Source organism: Mobula birostris, chromosome 14 (genome assembly GCF_030028105.1).
Source record: "Mobula birostris isolate sMobBir1 chromosome 14, sMobBir1.hap1, whole genome shotgun sequence".
Classification (NCBI taxonomy): Eukaryota; Metazoa; Chordata; class Chondrichthyes; order Myliobatiformes; family Myliobatidae; genus Mobula; species Mobula birostris.
Genome location: NC_092383.1, coordinates 83,842,170 through 83,860,300, shown reverse-complemented (window position 1 = coordinate 83,860,300; position 18,131 = coordinate 83,842,170). Strand labels below are relative to the sequence as shown.

Below are 18,131 nucleotides of genomic sequence, written 5' to 3'. Positions count from 1 at the left end.
TGTTGTAAGCTACTGAACACAGAGAAAGCAGACTCAGCAAGAGATAAGAGAAATAGGGATGAGCTATGTGCTGGGTAATTACAATTACATCATTTAAAAGATTAAAATTTAACCACTTAGGAAATATTGCTCAATCTTATTGGTACGCTGCCCTCTTGTGGCAGTTTGTTGAATTGTTCAAGCCAATGCATTAACTTCCATTAATACCCTGCTTTATTTAAGATTGTAAGACAAAGGAGCAGAATTAGGCCATTTGGCCTATCGAGTCTGCTCCACCATTTGACCATGCCGATTTATTTTCTCTCTTGATGAAATCAATATCAGTAAGAGAAGTACCTACCACTTCAATCTGCTCTGTATTTCTACAAGATCCTGGCAGAACTGGTATCCTGACCTTCTAATAATATTTTGCTCCCTGAGGGATTACCAAAAATGGTGGATACAGCCTAGTCCATCACAGGCAAAGCCCCCCCCCCAACCATTGAGTGTACTTCTATGGAGTGTTACCACGAGAAAGCAGCATCCATCATCAAAGACCCCTATCATCCAAACCATGCTCTCTTCTAGCTCCTGCCATTGCTAGGAGATACAGGAGCCTTAGGTCCCACACCACCAGGTTCAGGAACGTTTACTGCCCTACAACCATCAAGCTCCTGTACCAGCATGGATAACTTCACTCACCTCCACTCTGAACTGATTCCACAACCTACAGACTCAATTTCAACAACCCTTTTAACTCATGTTTTTAATTTTATTTAGTTGCACAGTCTGTTTCCTTTTGTGCATTAGTTGTCAGTCTTTGTATATGTAGAGATTTTCTATCCTATTAAATTCTATTGTATTTCTTTATTTTCCTGTAAATGCCTGCAAGAAAATGAATTTCACAGCAGTTTATGGTAATCTATATGTACTTTGATCATACATTACCTTTCTAACTTGAACCTTAGAACTTTGAGGAAGTGGTGGCAGCAGATACGATAGTGACACTAAAGAGGTATTTGTACAGGAACACAAACAGGCCAAGAATGGAGGGATAGAGACTATGTGCAGGCAGATGGAACTAGTTAAAATCGGCATTGTCACCACATACACCGTGGACTTAAGGGTCAATTCTAGTGCTGTGTTCTATGTTCTATCTCCTTGGATTTTATCAGTCAATCTCAACAGCATCCATGGCTCTCTGAGGCAGGAAGTTCCAAGGTTTCACAGCCCATGATGAAAGCCCTCCTAACAAAATTCCATGTCTGAACCAATACTTTGGAGGTATGCCTCCACATCCAGCGCCATCCAGACAAGGGAAGGGACCTTCTGCCTTGTTCTCCATCACAGAGTCATACCGCACAGAACTGAGCCTAACTGATCCATGGCAACCAAAGTTCCTTTCTAAGCTATTCCCATTTGACCACATTTTCCCTATTTCTCTCCATCTTGTCCCATCCATGTACAAGTGTCCTTAAAATTGTATTAATGTACTTACTTCAACCATTTTCTCTACCAGTCCATTCCACATATGGACAACCCTCTTGGTGAAAACATTTGCCTCTCCCCCTCTCACCCGACACCTAAATCCACTAGTTCTTGATACATTGGCATTGGAGAGGGTCCAGAGGAGGTTCCCAGGAATGAAAGGTTAAAATATGAGTAATGTTTGGTGGCTCTGGGCCCGTACTCACTCGAGTTTAGAAGAATGGGGGGGGGGGGTCTCATCAAAACCTATTGAATATTGAAACGTCTGGATAGAGTGGATGTCTCCTTGAGTGGGGGAGTCTACAACCAGAGGGCACAGCCTCAGAATTGAGAGACGTTCATTTAGAACAAAGATAAGGAAATATTTCATAAAGCTAGAGGATGGTGAATCTGTGGAATTCATTGCCACAGATGGCTGTGCAGGCCAAGTCATTGGGTATACTTAAATTGGAGTTTGATAGGTTCTTGATCAATCAGGGCATCAAAAGTTACAGGGAGAAGGCAGAAAAATGGGGTTGAGAGGGATGATGGATTGGCCGTAGTATTGCATTGTACTGCTTCAGCAAGTTCAACAAATTTCACAACATATGCTGGTGGTATTAAACCTGATTCTGATATTCAGCATCTTAATTTAGAGATTTACCAGCATAAAGAAGAAAAGACCAACACATAAACTAAACAAAGGTAGATGCATGTACTGTAAGTTTGACAATAATCCACTGTAGCTCAAAGTTAAACTCAGGGCTAGATTTGTCTTTGGACAAATGAACTAGACACAGGATATATATATATATAGTAGTTTTTGTAAACTGTAGACCCCTTTCAAAATGTGTTTTCTCTGAATTCCACAAAAGCAAATTTAAGAGGTAGAGTTCAAAGTGAATATGTTATTCTACAATGTGTTTATTCTAAGTGTTTAAGCATTAGTTTTTGTTCTCAAAAAGATTACATTATTATAGTATTTTAACAAACCCTTGCAAATATTTCACGGAATTTTGCCTTGCGTTTTCAGATGGGGAATGGCACTTGGCAAAATAACGACATGTTTGAGAGGTGAGTGTGGAGTCACAAACAAGGAGGGCAGTTCAATCCATCTTGGTCACCCGTCTTCTCACCACAAGGTTACTGGATGAGAAAGCTTCAGAGCAAATGGTGAAGAAATTTGTCAACATGCTGTCAATGAGGAGAGGACTTCATAAAGTGGAGAGAGTGGGAATAATGGAATTATTCTCCTCAAGACAGAAAGGCTTAAGGGGACTTTGATTGACAGCATTCAAAATTTAGAAGAATTCTGATAGATTTTTAAAATATGTTCCGGTAATGTGGAAACAATTTTCCCTGAAGAAACGATGACGAATGCTTGTCAATCACAGCTGGAGAGCAAAAGAACTCCAGATGCTAAAAATCTAAAATATAAAATAACATTAAAGTTTGGAAAATGGAAGTTTCTAATGAAGGGTCATTACCTGAAATTATATTACATAAAGACAGAAATTTCTAGAAATGCTCAGCAGGGCAGGCAATATCTATGGAAAGAGAAATAATGTTTCAGATCTTAGAATTATAATCTATGAAGGGCCCCAGATTTTTTAATGTTAAGTTCATTAAATTTTCATTAAAATAATTAAACTGTTCATCAGATTTTAGCATTTGCAGTTCTTTTGACTTGCATCGCCTGTATATTTTGACTATGATCCTCCCTCACCAGAATCTGCCTAACTTTCTGAATATTTCCAGATTTTCCTATTTCAATCAGAGTTGAACGGAATGGAAAAAGGCTCTTCAGCTCATCAATATCCGTGCAGACCAAAATGTGTATTCACACAAATCCCATTTCCCAGCACCTAGCCCATATCTGTATCTTGGCACCTATATACAATACTTGTTCACATACTTCTTAACTAAATCAAATGTACCTGTCTCAGCCACTTCCCCCTGGCAGCTGGTTCGATACATCTAATATATGCTGTGTAAAAAAAAAAGGTGCTTCTCAGGTTCTTATTAAACCTTTCACCTCTAACCTAAAACTATGTTCCCTTTTCTCCCCAGTCCTGGAAGATAAAGATTAGCTTTATTTATCATATGTATATCAAAGCATCAAATCCTACAGTGAAATGCATCATCCGCCCCAAATCAAATCAGCGAGGATTTTGCTGGGCAGCCTGCAAATATTCCCACGCTTCTAGCACCAACATAGCATGCCCACAACTTACCAACCATTAACTGTACATTTTTGAAACGTGGGAGGAACCGGAGCACCTGAAGGAAACCCATGTGGTCACGGGGAGAATGTACAAACTCCTTACAGACAGAGGCAGGAAGTGAATTCTAATTGGTAATTGCTGGCGCTGTAAAGCAATGCACTAGCCACTACACTGCCATGCCTGGTCACCCTATCTATGTCCCTCATGGTTTTTTGCACACTTCTATTAGATAGACCACCTCTCACTCTCCTACAGTTCAAGGAGTAAGGACCAGTTGTCTAACCTCTTCCTATCATTCATTCCTTCCAAAGTCCCTGTAAATCTTTTTCAGCACTCTTTCCAGATTAATCACGTCATTCGTATATCAGGGTGGCCACAATACTGAACACAATACTCCAAATGCAGCCTCACCAAGCTCTTGTACAACCGCAACATAATCTCCCAACTTCTTTATTCAACTGTAAGCACAAGAGATTCTTCAGGTGCTGGAAATCTTGAGCAACACCCACACAAGATGCTGGAGGAACTCAGCAAGACAGGCAGCATCTATGGAGAAGAACAAAATGGGCAATGCTTTGGATCGGAACCCTTCATCAGTATTCTGATGCTGCCTGACTTGCCGAGTTCTTCCTGCATTGTGTGTGTGTTGTTCTATATTCAATGCCCTGATTTGTCTGGTAGAGATGTAAAAAAAAACTTCTGTGAGATCTTTAGAGGGAGACGCACTCCACCAAAACAGTGAGATGCAGAGCAGAGCCATTGTTGAAAATTCTTTTTATATATTAGGTTAATTTGATCTACAGTGCACCATCTGAGCAGGTATTTACTAGAGTTTCAACTCCTCTCTGCCTATTTGATAAACGATCTGTTAGCTGAAGGAATGCTTTTGGAATTGGATGGGCACATGCCAAGATCAGTCCCTAACGCAGGGTGGCACAGTGGCACAGCCTGAAGAAATGCTGCTTTCAGCTCTAGTGACCCAGACTCAACCCTGCCCTTGGGTTTTGCCTGTTCCCAAAAGGATTTTCCCTTGTCCCTTGATGCTACTGTCAGGCCTGAAGAGCCACGCCACCAGCACTGTAACATCAACTGTTTATTCCCCTCCATAAATGCTGTCTGACCTTCAGTGTTTTGTGTGTATGTGTTTATGTGTGCTGCTCACAATTATCTACTTCCCCTCAACCATTGTATCTTAAACCAAATGGTAAAAAAAACAGAATCACTACAGTTGAGCAACACTGTGACCACTTTGATCATGTTGCACTAAAATAGCCTTATTTGCTCTAACGATGTTCTTTCTCGTAAAAATTGTGTACAATTTATGTTTAATATATGTTCTTCTGACTGCTGCTTATATGGTGATACGTACCTGTGATAGTGCTGCAAGTTTTTCATTGCACCTGTGCATGCATGAACTTTTGGACATGAAAGTAAACCCAACTGTGACTATGATCTCTGCCTTAAACCTGACAGGCGGCAGAAGTTTGCCAAAGCAATCTATGACTTCAAGAAAAGGAATCCCAAGGAGCTCACAGTGTTAGCAGGAGATATTCTAGAGGTAGGTTATATCCACTTCCGGTGTTAAAATTACACTGTGGACAGAGGCAACAAATAAAGTGCAAAAAACTTTACAAGGATGAAGGCCAAGATTGGGAGGAGTCACCATAAAAGGCCAAGAGGCCTTTCTACCTAAAAGGGAGAGATGATATGACAGAGATCTTTAGGGATTCCAAAAGGTTTGAGAGGTAGATGAAGAAAGGCAAATCCAAATTTATAACTATCTTTTTCTCCTCCGCAGACACTGCTCGATCTGCTGAGTATTTCATTTATTTTTATTCAGAGATACAGTGCGGTAACAAGCCATTCCAGACTAATGAACCCAGTTACACGCATGTGACCATTTAACCTACTAACCCATACGCCTTTGGTATGTGGGTGGAAACTGGAGCACCCGGAGGTAACCCACGCGGTCACAAGGAGAATGTACAAACTCCTTACAGATGGCGGTGGGAATTGAACAACGGTCACTGGCACGGGTACAATGTTACGTTAACCGCTACACGACTATGCCACCCCAAAATTTTCAAATTTTTTCCGGCATTTCAGCATCTGCTGATGAAGGGAAGCTGTTTCAACTTGCAGCAGAGTTCAAAACTGCCAGAAAGTAATATAAAATAGACATGAAGAAATCCAGCAGCTCTTGGGGCAAAACTCACTTACACAGAAACTGGATACACGCGAGAGTGCAAGAAACATAAAGTGACGTGGATGGGGCGTGATGAAACTGAACTATGATGCCAAACTGTCTTTTCGTGGTTAGTCAGTTACTAGACATAGCAGCAAATCACCACCCCATTAAGGCAGGGATTCACAACTTTTTTATGCCATGGACCCCTACCATTACCTGAGGGGGTCAACGGACCCCAGGTTGGGAACACCTGCGTTAAGGGAATGCCTTGAGAAAGATGGCCTTGATGGCAAAGTTCGCATCCCAAGAATGAATTAGAGAAACAGAAGAAACCAATATTGACAATGAATTGTGTGGATGATGAAGGTCGATGTGATTTTTTTTTGAGACTTGTTCTTCAACGTTTGTCATTCACCAGGCCAACACCTAATGTGTGATGAGGTCTGGTGTTCACTGAGGTGTAAGATGCGAATGTTAGAATCATAGAAATCTACAGCACATTACAGGCCCTTCAGTCCACAATGTTATGCCGACCATGTAACCTAACCTAGCCCAGAATTACACTACCACATAGCCCTCTGTTTTCCTAAGCTGCATGTACTTATCTAAGAGTCTTTTAAAAGATCCTGTTGTATCCGCCTCTACCACTGTCACTGGCAGTGCATTCCACACACCCACCACTCTCTGTGTAAAAAAACTTACCTCTGACATCCCCCGTGTACCTACTTCCAAGCACCTTTAAACTATGCCCCTTTGTATTAGCCATTTCAGCCCTGGGAAAAAGCCTCTGGTTATCCACACGATCAATGCCTCTCATCATCTTATACAGCTCTATCAAGTCACCTCTCATCCTCCGTCGCTCTGAGGAGAATAGGCCAAGTTCACTCGACCTATTCTCATAAGGCACGCTCTCCAATCCAGGCAACATCTTGTAAATCTTCTCTGCACCCTTTCTATAGTTTACACATCCTTTCTGTAGTGAGGTGACCAAAACTGAACACGGTATTCCAAGTGGGGTCTAACTAAGGTCTTGCACAGCTGTAACATTACCTCACGGCTCTTGAACTCATTCCCATGGTTGAGGAAGGCCATCACACCATATGCACTAGCTTGGAATATTTTTAGGTCAGTTGTAGCGAGATGGATAAAGGATAAGATATCACCGCCAAACCAATGATGTGCCCGATCTCCAACCTCAAGAAGGGACTCACTGATTTTAAGGGGAAGCTGAATATGCCCATGAGGAAGATTGAAAGAAGACATGTAGATGAGACGGGGGGTATGGACTGGCTGGGATAAATGGCATGCCTGCCCAGGTGTTGCGCCCTGTACTATTCTAGTGGTTGAGCAAGTCTCCTACACCAGCACTGATAGTGCAATAGCGAGAGAACACAGGTGGAGACCAGTCAAACCTTGTTTCATCTGAACCAATGGAGAAATTGTGGAGATTTTCATTCTGTCTGTGTGGAATCTAGTCCTCAATCTTCTAACCACTTGAGCACATTCATCAGACTCTAAGCACAAGAAATTTTGCAGATGTTGGAAATCCAGAGCAACACTCACAAAATGCTGGAGGAACTCTGCAGGTCAGGCAGCATCCATGGAAGGGAATAAACAAGTGACATTTTGGGCCGAGACACTTCATCAGAACTGGAAAGGAGAGGGGAAGAAGGAAGAATAAGAAGGCGGGGGGAGGGGAAGGTGTGAAACCAGGGGAGGGGGAAGATGAGTGGGTGGGGGAGGGGGGCGAAGTAAGAATCTGGGAGGTGATAGGTGGATAAGGTAAAGGGCTGAAGAAGAAGGTATCTGATGGTAAGGAGAGTGGAACATGAGAGAAGGGGAAGGAGGAGGGGCACCGGAGGGAGGTGAAGGGCAGGTGAGGAGAAGGGAAGGGAGAAAAGGGGAGCAAGAATGGGAAATGGATAAAACAGAAGGGGGAGGAGGGAAATTACTGGAGAATAGAGAAATCAATGTTCATGCCATCAGGTTGGATGTTACCTAGACAGAAAATGAGATGTTACTCCTCCAACCTGAAAGTGGCCTCATGGTGGCAGTAGAGGAGGCTTTAGACTGCCACTTCAGACTCTTTTGTACTGGCTTAATCTCGGTGTAACTCAGCTCGATCTGTTAAACTTGGTTTGCTAATGGAGTTCTATCCACCTCAAACATTCACAGTGTTTGTGTCTTTTCAGGTGCTGGAGGCTTCTAAACAGTGGTGGAAAGTAAAGGACAGGAATGGTTCTATTGGTTACGTCCCCAACAACATCCTAGAATTTATGGAACAGGACGAAAGTAAATCCTTGGTAGGGAAACGCTGCACTCCTGTGACAAAATTAATGTGTTAGTGTTTTGCAAGTGTCTGAAACCTGCAGAGCATACTTACCCGTGATAGAGGACATGTCTTCCCTCTCCCTCCCTCAATCCTAACCAATGTTCCCTCCAAGGTGTGCACGTGTGTGCATGCACACATCTTTTGCTATTAGTGCACAAAGGAATTTAAACTGCGCACAAAAGGTTTTCACCCTCTACTTCATTGGCATGTTAAGTATATTTCATGATGGTACACAATCACATTTTCTTTTCTGGTTTCTGATGTGGACGGTGTTTATAACTTGGAGTTTGTGATGATTAGTCTGCAGATTTTAGAACAGGCTTACATATACTGTTTTTATTGAAAAAATTATTGATTCAATAGCTCGCATTCCAAAGAAACAAAAGGCATGAAGCGCAAAAGAACTGCTGGTTCATTTAAAGTGGAATGGCTTAATGAAACAGTAAAAACTACTACACTGAAAGCTCATGAGGTCAGGATCACACAGCTACGAGAAATATTTCTGTACAATACAGTAACCAGCATGTATTGTCGCGATGCAAAAGTTGCTGGAGAATTTGCAAGTGGGAAGATGTGGAGTGATATTTGGAAACTTGACTTTTTAAAACATCATTTTGCAAGCAAATCACATATGGGCAGTGTGCAAAAGCTCCAGCGGGAAAATCCTTTACTACTCGCTACAGAACTGCTATGTACATTTTGTGAGAGTGCAGACGTACAAGAGTGAAAATGAAGAAATCCAGAGGAGATCAGAGGATGACAATGTTTTGCTAGCTGTTAAAATGACTGCTTCTATTTATAAAATTCAGTGTGCATATGTTGTCACTGGGCAAAACATTACACAGCACTAGATTTTTGCATACACTGGTCATTCCAAACTAGAGGGAACATTGGTCCTAACTATTTACAACCCCTTTACTCTTCATGACATGTTATTCCAGATTTTAATGTATAACTTCCAGTGTCACTGTGTTCTGGAACTAGATCCCAATCTTAACAGTTAACCAGAAACAGGATTATTGTCTCTGACATAAGTCAGGGAATATGTTACTTTGTGGCAGCAATACAGTGCTGGCATACCAAATTACGATAAGTTATAATAATAACAGAAGAAATAAATATACAAAAGATGAATAGTAAGGTAATCCAATTACAAACAAGAGGAAGTCTGCAGATGCTGGAAATCCAAGCAACACACACAAAATGCTGGAGGAACTCAGCAGGTCAGGCAGCATCTATGGGAAAATGTACGGCCGTCGTTTCTGCCGAAGGGTCTCAACCCAAAATGTCGACTGTACTTTTTTCCATTGATGCTGCCTGGCCTGCTGAGTTCCTGCAGCATTTTGTGAATACTGAGGTAGTAGCACTCATGGACCATTCAGAAACCTGATGGCAGAGGGGAAGAAGCTGTTCCTGAAGTCTTGATTGTGTGTCTTCAAGCTTCCGTACTATGCTGGCAAAGTAGCATAACGGTCAGCACAATCGCTTTACAGCACCGGTGATCACTAGTTGGGGTTCGATTCCCACTACTGCCTGTAAAGACTGTGTGGATTTCCTCTGAGCGCTCCGGTTTCCTTCCACATCACAAAGGCGTACTGGTTAGGGTTAGTTGTGGGCCTGCTGTATTGGCGCCAGAAGCGTGGAGACACTTGCGTGGAGTTGCCGCTGATTTGATTCGATGCAGATGATGAATTTCACTGTATGCTTCAATTTTTCAATGTACACGTGATAATTAATGCTAACCTTTAATCTTTAATCCAGGGATTCCCAATCTTTTTTATGTCACGGACCAATACCATTAAGCAAGGAATCTGTGGACCCCAGACTGGGAACCCCTGCTTCAATCATAAATGTTTCTTCCCTGATGGTAGTAACGAGAGAGGGTATTCCACAATGTATTGTTGGGAATAGGAGGGTTAAGTATTAAGTAAAGAGCCATCATTTACTCCACTCCGATCCTGCTTCATTCCTGCCATTTCCATGTCTTTTTCATTCATTTTGAGAGGAGCAAGGATGTATTGCTGAGACTTTATGAAGTGTTGGTCTGTCTTCAATTGGAATACTGGAGGCAATTTTGGATCCAGTATCTAAGGAAAGGTGCGCTGGCCTGGACAGGGTCCAGAGGAGGTTCACAAGAATGATTCTGGGAATGAACACCTTAACATATAAGGAGTATTTGATGTTGTGGGCCCATACTTGATGAAGTTCAGAAGGATGAGGAGGATCTCATAGAAACCTATCAGCAGGTGGAAGGTCCAAAGAGAATGACGATTAATAGGAGAATCTAGGATCCGAGGTATGGCCTCAGAATATAGTAATGTTGCTTTAGTTTGAGATGAGCAGGAATTTCTTCAGCCTGAAGGTGGTAAATGTGTGGAATTGATTGCCACAAAGGGATATGGAGGCCCAATCATTAGGTATATTTAAGGCAGAGCTTGATAGGTTCTTGATTGGTAAAGGGGTTAAAGGTTATCAAGAGAATAGAGTTGAAAGATATAAATTAGCATTGATGAATGGTGCACCAGACTTGACGGGCCAAATGGCCTAAATTCGCTCTTATATTTTATGATTTTATGGTCTCTTGATGGGAGTACAAGACACCTTCAAATTGGGCTTCGGAGGGACCATAGTTACAGATTAAAGTAGAGTGAGCTGTGAATCTCTCCCCACCACAGCACCCCCTCCTTAATACCAATCGTTGTTGCTGTTACTCACATTCTCAACCATGATTTCTCACTCCCTTACATTCTGTGTGTGCCTCTCTCTCTCTCTCCATCCCCCTTCCTCTTTCTATCTCTTTTCTATCCCTCTCCCTCCCTTCCTCTCTATCCTTCTCTCTCTCCCATCTCTCTTTTCTCTCTCCCTCTCTCTCTTTCTACTCTCCTTTCCCTATGCTCCTCTCTCCATCTCTCTCTTTTCCTCCCTCTCTCTCTGAAACCCAGCCTCTCCCTTTCCCAAAGCCACCTCCTTCTACTCTATTCTCACCTCTCCTAATCCTGGTATCTCTCCCCCATTCCTGATCCTTCCCCAATCCAAAGTTTGACATTTCGCCCCTCCTACCCCACTCACCTCCACTTCCATCGGGAAGTTCTGCTGCTCCCTCCTCAAATAGCCCACTACCGGTTGAGGAAACACAAATATTAACGAGATCCAGCCACTGTGCTGAGGTGGATCTCCCTTTCTCTCAGTTCTTTGGCTATGCACGCCCAGTCCTTTGCCTTCTAGTAAGCACCTGAGTCTTCATTTGATTTCTCTGTGCAAAGCTATCAGATGGCGAAAGAGAATGTTGTGTTAAATGTGTAACCAAGTTTTCCTAGGTAGGTCTTGTTGTCTGTTGTGATACTTAATGAGGTTTCTAATTTCTTGCAGAACGTCTATCAGGATGATGACTCACAATACCTGTCCAGGGCTCCTCAGGTGACTATGGATTCCACTGCCAGAGAAGTGGCAGCATGGCTTCAGGACAAAGGCTATTCCAGAACGTAAGGAACCACCATGTTACCCTGCGGATTCAATTGCTTTCTAACTGGCTGCTTTTGCATTCGGACAGATAGTCCAAAAATACCACTTTCTTTGGACAAAGTGCCAATTACTTCCTATCAATGTAAAATAGTGGGTAGTCTTTAAGTTAGAGCACACTTGGAGTACTGTGTTCAGTTCTAGTCACCTCATTATAGGAAGGGTTTGGAAGCTTTAGAGAGGGTAGAGGAGATGTGCGAGGATGCTGCCTAGATTAGAGAGAGTGTTTTATGAGGAAAGGCTGAACAAGCTATGGATTTTTTCTTTGGAACGAAGAAGTGATCTGATAGAGCAGGAGAAGATTTCTGATAGAGGTGTATAAGATGATAAGATAGGGTAAACAGCCAGCATCTTTTCCCCAGGACATCAGTGACTAATAAGAGACTACATACTTTTGAGGTGATTAGAGGAACCTGCAAAGGGGATGTAAGACAAAAAATGCTGGTGAACGCAGCAGGCCAGGCAGCATCTATAGGAAGAGGTCCAGTCGACGTTTCGGGCCGGGACCCTTCGTCAGGACTAACTGAAAGAAGGGATAGTAAGAGACTTGAAAGTGGAGGGGGGGAAGGGGGAGATCCAAAATGATAGGAGAAGACAGGAGGGGAGGGGTGGATCTGGAAAGTTGATTGGCAAAAGGGATACCAGGCTGGAGAAGGGAGAGGATCATGGGACGGGAAGCCTGGGGAGACAGAGAAGTGGGGAGGGGAGCCCGGAGGGTGGAGAGCAGGCAAGGAGTTATAGTGAGAGGGACAGAGAGAGAAAAAAGAAAGAGAGTAAAAAAGGGGGAAAAAATAAAAAATATATTAAAGGAATAAATAAGGGATGGGGTGTGAAGGGGAGGAGGGGCAATAACGGAAGGTAGGGAAGTCAATATTCATGCCATCAGGCTGGAGGCGACCCAGATGGAATATAAGGCGTTGTTCCTCCAACTTGAATGTGGCTTCATCTTGACAGTAGAGGAGGCCGTGGATAGACATATCAGAATGGGAATGGGACGTGGAATTAAAATGTGTGGCGACTGGGAGATCCTGCTTTCTCTGGCAGACAGAGTGTAGGTGTTCAGCGAAATGGTCTCCCAGCCTGTGTCGGGTCTCGCCAATATATAGTAGGCCGCACCGGGAACACCGGACGAGTATATCACTCCAGCCGACTCACAGGTGAAGTGTCGCCTCGACGCAGGCTGGGAGACCGTCTCGCTGAACACCTATGCTCTGTCCACCAGAGAAAGCAATATCTCCCAGTGGCCACACATTTTATTTCCACGTCTCATTCCCATTCTGATATGTCTATCCATGGCCTCCTCTGCTGTCAAGATGAAGCCACACTCAGGTTGGAGGAACAACACAGCCTTTCTAAACAGTTTATTGAGCCTGTTGGCATCACCCATGTTAATGCCATTGCACCAGCCCACCACCGCATAGAAGGTTGTACTGGCAAAAACAGACTGTACAACATTCTTCCTGCCACACCATTTAACCCACCTCGGTAGCATTCCCTTCTGGTCTTACTTCTGCCTTTATCTGGGTTCCTCTCGAGTGCAGCTAAGCCAATTTCCTCAAGCTCTCACAACACTCTCCACAAAAGAGATCAAATGCAACATGCAGATGGAAAACGCTTGGAAACACTTAGCAGGGCGGGCAACGTCAGTGAAAGAAAATTAATATCTCCGGTCTGGTCCTCTCCATCAGAATTGGGGGAGGGAAAAATAAGATTGTTGTCAGCATTAGAGAGTTGGGGGCGGATGGGTGGACCTAAGTTTTTCTTTTCAGTCTCAATATTGAATGATCTAACATTAGGTAATTTAACTTTCTATATGTCTGTATCAGACTGGTTTCTTCTGTCTGCCATCATTTTGGCTCAGCTTGTTATTTTTCTGTTCATATAGATTGGTTTGAAGAGCGTGCCCCACAACTTTGCTATTAACAAAACATTACACAGATGAAGAGGAGTATTGTGCCTCGAACTGATGCTCTGTCACCCTCATCTATTTGGTCTCGCCCTATCAGTGATATTTTATTAGTTCTAATATTGTTATTAATTTATTAATTTCCCATTCTCTGCTTCTGAAACCTAACCAGTTATTTTTCTCTCTCTCCTTCCCAGTTCTGTTGAAGGTTTCTAGATCTGAAACATTAATTGGAGGGAAATTGACCCTTCAGATGAAGGGTCTCAACCTGAAACATCTCTCCTTTTCCCTCCACAGATGCTGCTTCACCTGTTAAGCTCTACAAGCTGTTTGCCTTTTGCTTCATATTCCAGCATCTGCAAGCCCTTGCCTCTCCTACAACATTCATCCTTATTTTCTCTTTTCAAAGACGCATGATCTGCTGCTTTCCAGCGTTTTCTGTTTTTATTTCAGATTTCCAGCATCTGCAATTTTTTTTTATTTTCCTTCATTTGTAGCAATCCTTGCTCCTCACCTGTGTACCTGATGTATCCTTCACTCTGAAGCATATCTTCGTCAGATGTAATCTTCTCTCCATATGAAATATACTTACCGTAGGTTTCTTATTCTCTTCCAATAGCACTGTGAAGTCTTTGGGTGTTCTCACAGGTTCACAGTTACTGAGTCTATCTGAGCAAGAGTTGACAATGGTTAGTAAGAACGAAGGACACCTTGTTTACAAAGAAATTCACAGGAGGTAAGAGGTTTTTTTTAAATCCCTAAAATATTACACATATTTTAAACACGAGAAAATCTGCAGATGCTGGAAATCCAAAGCAACACGCGCAAAATGCTGGAGGGACTCAACAAATCAGGCAACATCCATGGAAATGAATAAACAATCAACGTTTTGGGCCGAGGCCCTTCAGCAGGACTGGAAAGAAAGGGGGGGAGACACCTGAGTAAAAAGTTGGGGTGAGGGGAAGGAGGATAGCTAGATGGTGATAGGTGAAACCATGTGGGTGGGAAAGGTAAAGAGCTGGAGAAGAAGGAATCTGATAGGAGAGGAGAATGCACCATAGAAGAAAGATATGGAGGAGGGTATCCACGCAAAGTGATAGGCAGGTGAGAAGATGTAAAAGGCCAGAGTGGGGAATAAAAGAAGGGAAGGGGAGGAAATATTTTATTTTAAATCACTTTCTGATAAGATGTCCTTTTATTCTGAGGGCAAAGTTCAACGTTCAAAGTAAATTTTATTATCAGAGTACATATATGTCACCGCATACAACACTGAGATACACTTTCCTGCGGGCATACTCAGCAAATGAAAGATGAACCAGAGTGCAGAAGACAACAAACTGTGCAAATGCAAATATAAATAAATAGCACTACATAACAAGAATATGAGATAATGAGATAAAGAGTCTGTAAATTGAGATAATTGGTATGAACATTTCAATGGATGGGCAAGTACTGTATGTGTTGTTATTCCCTTTTGTTCATGAGCCTGATGGTTGAGGGGTAGTAACTGTTCTTGAACCTGGTGGTGTGAGTCCTGAGGCTCTTGTACCTTCTACCTGATGACAGCGGTGAGAAAAGTCCATTGCCTGGGTGATGAGGATCTTTGATAACGAATACTGATTTCCTATGACAGCATTTCATGTAGATGTGCTCAATGGTTGGGAGGGGTTTACTGCTGATGTACTGGGCTGTATAATGCCCAACCACAGACTAAAAGGATGTTCCTTTAGAATAGAGTTGAGGTGAAATTTCTTTAGCCAGAGGGTATTGAATCTGTGGAATCCATTGCCACAGATGGCTGTGGAGGCCAAGTCTTTGGGTATATTTAAAGTGCAGGTTAATAAGTTCTTGATTAGTAAGGGTGTCAAAGAGTATGGAGAATGAAGTTGAGAGGGAAAAATAAATCGGCCATGATCAAATAGCAGAGCAGACTTGATGGACCAAATGGCCTAATTCTGCTCCTATGTCTTACTGGAATTAAATCCAAGTACTTTCCACTCTTTCAGATGAATGTAAAAGATACTACAAGATTTTTTCCCCTTTTTCCTGGATATTCTCAACCAAAGGATAGTACACTGTTAATGGCAAGAAATTCAACAGTGTTGATGTACAAAGCATCTGATGAAGACTCTTGGCCCAAAACATCGACTGTTTATTCATTTTCATAGATGCTGCCTGACCTACCGAGTTCCTCCAGCATTTTGTGTGTGTTGTTGATGTACAAAGGAACTTTGGGGCCCAAGTCTACAATTATCTACAGTCTAACTTCTAAGGACGATATGTATATATTCATTTGATTTAAGCAGTTCCTCAAGATTTCTATTTTTCAAGCTGATTCTATATTAACTGAGAAGTCCTTCCCAAATGTGAAGACTGCAGCATAAGACATCATCAACACAGCAAAGTGATCAGAAAGCAATAGTCCAGTAATGGTTAGCTTGGATTTATAATGGCAGCAGGCATGGATGCTTGAGGGAAGTTAACATTTCCAAAAGAGTACAAATAAAGCAGTTCTAACATCAAGAGATTCTGCAGATGCTGAAAATCCAGAGCAACACACACAAAATGCTGGAGGAACTCAGCAGATCAGGCATCATCGATGGAGAGGAATAAAGAATCAAAGTTTCAGGCTCATCAAGACTCATCAGAAATAGTTCTACATTTTATTTTTAACTTAGATCAATATTCTTTGAGGTTTAGAAGAATCAGGGGTTATCTTACTGAACCATATAAAATCCCTAATGGGCTAGACTAGATGAACTAGATATTTGCTGGGAGAGTCTTGATAGGGACAGGAGATGGTCATTTAAAACTGGTGGCAAATTTTCTATCCCAGATGGTCTTGAAGACTAGACATTGGGCACATTTAAAGAGGAAGAAGAAAGGATTTGGAAGATCGAGGACAGAGAGCTATGGGGAATAGGCATGGAAGAAACTGGGGTCAGTCAGCAGTGTGGGTTAAAGGGCCAACTCCAAGTTTCTAATGCTGAGAAGAGGTTATATTACTTGCAATTTCTCTCTTTGAAATTGCAAGCAGTACAGCCTCTTCTCAGCATCCTGCAATGAGCAAAAACACACAAAATTACAAGGCAGACAGGACTTGTATTATCCACTCAACCATTATCAAATCCCAAGGGCCAATTCTATTGGCCACTAGCAGCATCTAGTGCACTATTATTGACCAACATAGTATATTTATTCCGTGTAATCAAAGTGGTTTCAGAAACTATTCCTCCGAAGGAATTGAAAAGCTTTTTTACAAAGGAAAGATTTTATTTTATTATATCAGTGTAGAGATTTTAAAAAGTGACAATGAAAATATTTCATTATAATAATATCTCTTTGTTTTTTTCTTTTTAAACAGTGGGAATCCCAGTTACCCAGCCATCCCTCCATGGAAGACAGGTTATTAGTAATTATCAGAGGATTGATCATCTGCACAAGAAAACCTATTTAAAGACAATATTGTGGACATGATGACTTGGACAAACCTATTTAGATTCATATTTCAGTGTTTACCTGTAAACTTTCTTTTAGAAATATGTTGTATGTTAGTATGTTGACCCTGCTCTTACAATCGATACCTATGAATTGGTGTTTGTATCTGTGAATGAAGTTATGTTTAAAATTTCCAATCCAACACTCAATGTTCCTAGCAAAAGAAATATATTTGCAGTTAGAAGTGTTTAATGTTCTGTATCTTTATTCATTGAGAAAAATCCAGTGGAACTCAAATTGAAAGCTGACTATTGGCAAGAAATCCTCTGTTAATATGGCAGTATACCAGTAAGAGTATAAGCTGTGAAGACAGACAGTGTTGGATGTCATCTTGGGTGGTGTAACCACTGACTGAAGGCATGAACCTGCAGTTATAAAGCACTTTCATAATCTCATAAGATCTGAATGCATTTCAGAGCTAATAGATTACTTTGGATGAGTAACCAGTGATGTTCGCAAGGCAATATAATAAGTTTGCTGGTTGAGTGATGGATACTGGCATAAAACAGTTGGGCTGAACTGTCTGTTTAGTGGTGAGAATTCTGTCTAATTCCATGTAATAATGAACAAGCTAATGGTTCCAACACAAACTACATCTTAAAGAGGAATTTCACACAGAGGTCCTTTATTTAGGAATCTTGGAAAAGTTATACAATACAGCTCTCCTCTCTTTTTCTGTTCTCCATCCTAGTTATCCTCTTATGCTTTCTCTTCTCACTTGTCCATCACCTCCCTTTGGTTCTCCTCATCCTTCCCTTTCTTCCATGATCCACTGTCCTTTCCTATTAGTTTCTTTCTTCTTCATCCCTTTACCTCTTCCAACTATCCCTTCTCAGTTTCTTACTTCATCCCCCTCCCCTACCTGCCTCACCTGGTCTCACCCCTGACAGCTTGTACTCCTTCCCTTCCCTCCTCCTTCTCATTCTGTCTTCTTTCCCCTTCCTTTCCAGTTCTGATGAAGGGACTCGGCCTGAATGGTCAACTGTTTATTTGCCTCCATAAATGCTGCCTGATTTG

At 42.0% G+C, this 18,131-nt stretch overlaps 1 protein-coding gene across 1 annotated transcript in view; it reads left to right on the top strand.

Moving 5' to 3' along the window:
• LOC140209531 (epidermal growth factor receptor kinase substrate 8-like protein 3) overlaps positions 1 to 17,253 on the top strand; it is a 48,979-nt gene extending 31,726 nt beyond the window's left edge. The window contains exons 15-20 of the mRNA XM_072277796.1: positions 2,480 to 2,520; positions 5,145 to 5,229; positions 8,052 to 8,162; positions 11,573 to 11,673; positions 14,236 to 14,352; positions 16,981 to 17,253. Of these exons, the coding sequence (XP_072133897.1) occupies positions 2,480 to 2,520; positions 5,145 to 5,229; positions 8,052 to 8,162; positions 11,573 to 11,673; positions 14,236 to 14,352; positions 16,981 to 17,029 (504 nt within the window). The 3' untranslated portion in view covers positions 17,030 to 17,253. The remainder of the gene's footprint in view (positions 1 to 2,479; positions 2,521 to 5,144; positions 5,230 to 8,051; positions 8,163 to 11,572; positions 11,674 to 14,235; positions 14,353 to 16,980) is intronic.
• Positions 17,254 to 18,131: the final 878 nt, after the last annotated feature.